Raw genomic sequence first — 2,500 nt, 5'->3', positions numbered from 1 at the left:
AGAGAGAGAGCGAGAGAGAGCACACGTCTACACTGGAGTCCTTTATTTCTTAGTTGCTCCTCCCACATTACTCAATTGAAATGCATTACAGTTACATTGTAGAAAGCATCAGAACAAAAGTACCTCGACTTGCCAATTACGTTTAAAAATGGAATTATAAACAATGACAACAAACAAACCAACAACAACAACAACAAAAAAGATCTGGTCCTTCAACATGTGAAGACAAACAAATAAAGTCTTTTTTTTTTTTTTTTTTTAATTATAGAGTTTGGCACGACGACTCAATAGGGACCCAAACGTCACACAAGCTTGCACACAACTGTAGAAAAAAAAATGTTACAATTCTAAGCCACACCAGTCATGCGTTTATTTTAAAACGAAGAAATATCTTTGATTTGTATGCTCTCCTTATTTTTTTATTTAATATTTTACACTTGAATTAATAAATGTGTCATCAAAATAAAAAAAAGCAAAAAACAAAAAAAACAAACAAAACAAACCAACCCTAAGTAATAACTATTTCATAGACCAGTTTCATTAGAAGTATAAGACGTGACGTGATGAAGGTTTAATACTATCTGGCACGCAGACATAACTTGTGTTCTCCCGCTTCACCACAAGGTGGAGCTCAAGAGCAGTGCTATTCAGTAAACGAACTACGGAAATAAATACACCTTTCGACATACACAGCAATAACCGTCATACGAGAACAGAAGAAATACAAAAAAACCCCAAAAACAAACAAACAATGAACTCATGATTGTCTAGAAATGAAACACGAGAATGGAACAGCTAGCTACTAGCACGCAGGCTGCGTAGTGGTAACGTCGGTCAGTTAAAGAACAACACTACGGTAGAAGCTCCTTCTACAAACTTCAGTAATTTTACAGCTTTTCTCTGTTTAGAAAAAACAAGCAAAATGATTCATTTTTACAACCTCTCTCCAAAGAAAAACAAACATTTTTTTTTAAAAGGAAAAAAAAAAGAAGAAAAGAAAACACATCTCAGCTGTCATTGGACAGTGCAGAGAGAGTGGGCGGAGTCCAGGTTAAATATGCAGTGCTTTTATTGACAGAATCGGAGAACGGTTTCCACACCCACTGTCCTCTTTATATCGTTTTTTTTTTTTTTTTTTGTATTTTTTATTTATTTAATTTTGTAAGAGTGCCTCCATGTGACCTGTTATGATTCCAATTTATATATATATTTATATATACACACACACATATTACAATTAATTTACACGCCATGTTGTAACCTGCCCTTTTAAAAAGGTCGTTGTAGATTATTCTGCTTTAAAGGGAATGTCATCAGTAACGGTGTGTGTGTGTGTGTGTGTGTGTGTGTGTGTGTGTGTGTGTGTGTGTGTGTGTGTGAAATGTAAATTCTTTATTTTTTAATATGGAAGACTCTCGAACGGTCCCTTAAGCGACTCAATGGGAAAATAAAATAGATCGCTTGATCGCAATATCATAGTGTTTCACTTTAATGCTTCTTTTCCGCTGTCGATGAGCTGCCGTTGCTGTGCAAAACATAGAAACCGGACAGAATAAATACAACGTTTATTACTACTATATGCATAACTTCATCTTCATCATCATCATGATTGAGAGATATTTGTGTTATATTGTAAAATCACCATCGTTAAAAAAATCATCCACTGGAATAAAAATCAATCTAATGTGTAATGTCAGATTATGTCATGAGTAGTGTTGTTGGATACCGTGTGTGTGTGTGTGTGTGTGTGTGTGTGTACACTCCGAGGACCCTGACATTAGTGTTTTCAGAAGAACAAAGCGCTCTACTCAGCAGTGTACGGGGCTGTGCATGATCGAGTCCGAGTTTGTGGTCCGAGTGCCTGTGGTTGGGGTGAGAGGTCACGGAGGTCGGACGTTTAGGACATCATACGTGACTGAGGGACTGGATGGCGTTGGACTCGGCCGTGCGTCCGAGTGTGTGCCACACCGAGGCGGCGTGAGAGGGAGGGGGCAGAGGGTCTTTATCTGCCAGAGACAACATCATGGCGTAAGCCTAGAGTGAGAGAGAGAGAGAGAGAGAGAGAGAGCGAGAGAGAGAGAGAATATCAGTACAACAGTATGACATCATAGGTCATATTTCTGCTGTTTATTTTATATATATTGCTCGAGCTCTGTTTCTATCTATCTATCTATCTATCTATCTATATATATATATATACATATATATATATATATATATGCATACAGTATGTGCAGACACACACACACACACACACACACACACACACACACTCACAAGGGACCGAGCGCCTGGGGGTCAGTAATCAGTAATTGCTCTCTAATTATCTAATAACGACATCATTCATTATTCATCAGCTAATTAGTAACCTGCAAAAACTCTTACGGTACCGTCACACCATCTAATTATCTGGGAGCGCATTACTGACATTGACTGATTCCAGAAACAAAAGTACCTGTGACTTGGACTTCCTGTACAGTTGCGGCTTCACAGCCTCGCT

General features: G+C 38.0%; 1 protein-coding gene across 11 annotated transcripts in view; it reads right to left on the bottom strand.

The window, feature by feature from the left end:
• Positions 1-28: 28 nt before the first annotated feature.
• Positions 29-2,500, bottom strand: part of mecom (MDS1 and EVI1 complex locus) — a 168,399-nt gene continuing 165,927 nt past the window's right edge. For all 11 annotated transcript variants that reach the window (XM_053687226.1, XM_053687224.1, XM_053687222.1 and 8 more), the window contains 2 exons: positions 2,456-2,500; positions 29-2,034 (listed from right to left, as the gene is read on the bottom strand). The exon at positions 2,456-2,500 is cut by the window's right edge and continues 127 nt beyond it. In XM_053687226.1, the coding sequence (XP_053543201.1) occupies positions 1,906-2,034; positions 2,456-2,500 (174 nt within the window). In that variant the 3' untranslated portion in view covers positions 29-1,905. The remainder of the gene's footprint in view (positions 2,035-2,455) is intronic.

This window comes from Ictalurus punctatus, chromosome 17 (assembly GCF_001660625.3).
Source record: "Ictalurus punctatus breed USDA103 chromosome 17, Coco_2.0, whole genome shotgun sequence".
In the NCBI taxonomy this organism is placed as follows: domain Eukaryota; kingdom Metazoa; phylum Chordata; class Actinopteri; order Siluriformes; family Ictaluridae; genus Ictalurus; species Ictalurus punctatus.
The sequence above is the reverse complement of the archived record's forward strand: the minus strand, read 5'-3'. Positions and strand labels throughout refer to the sequence as shown.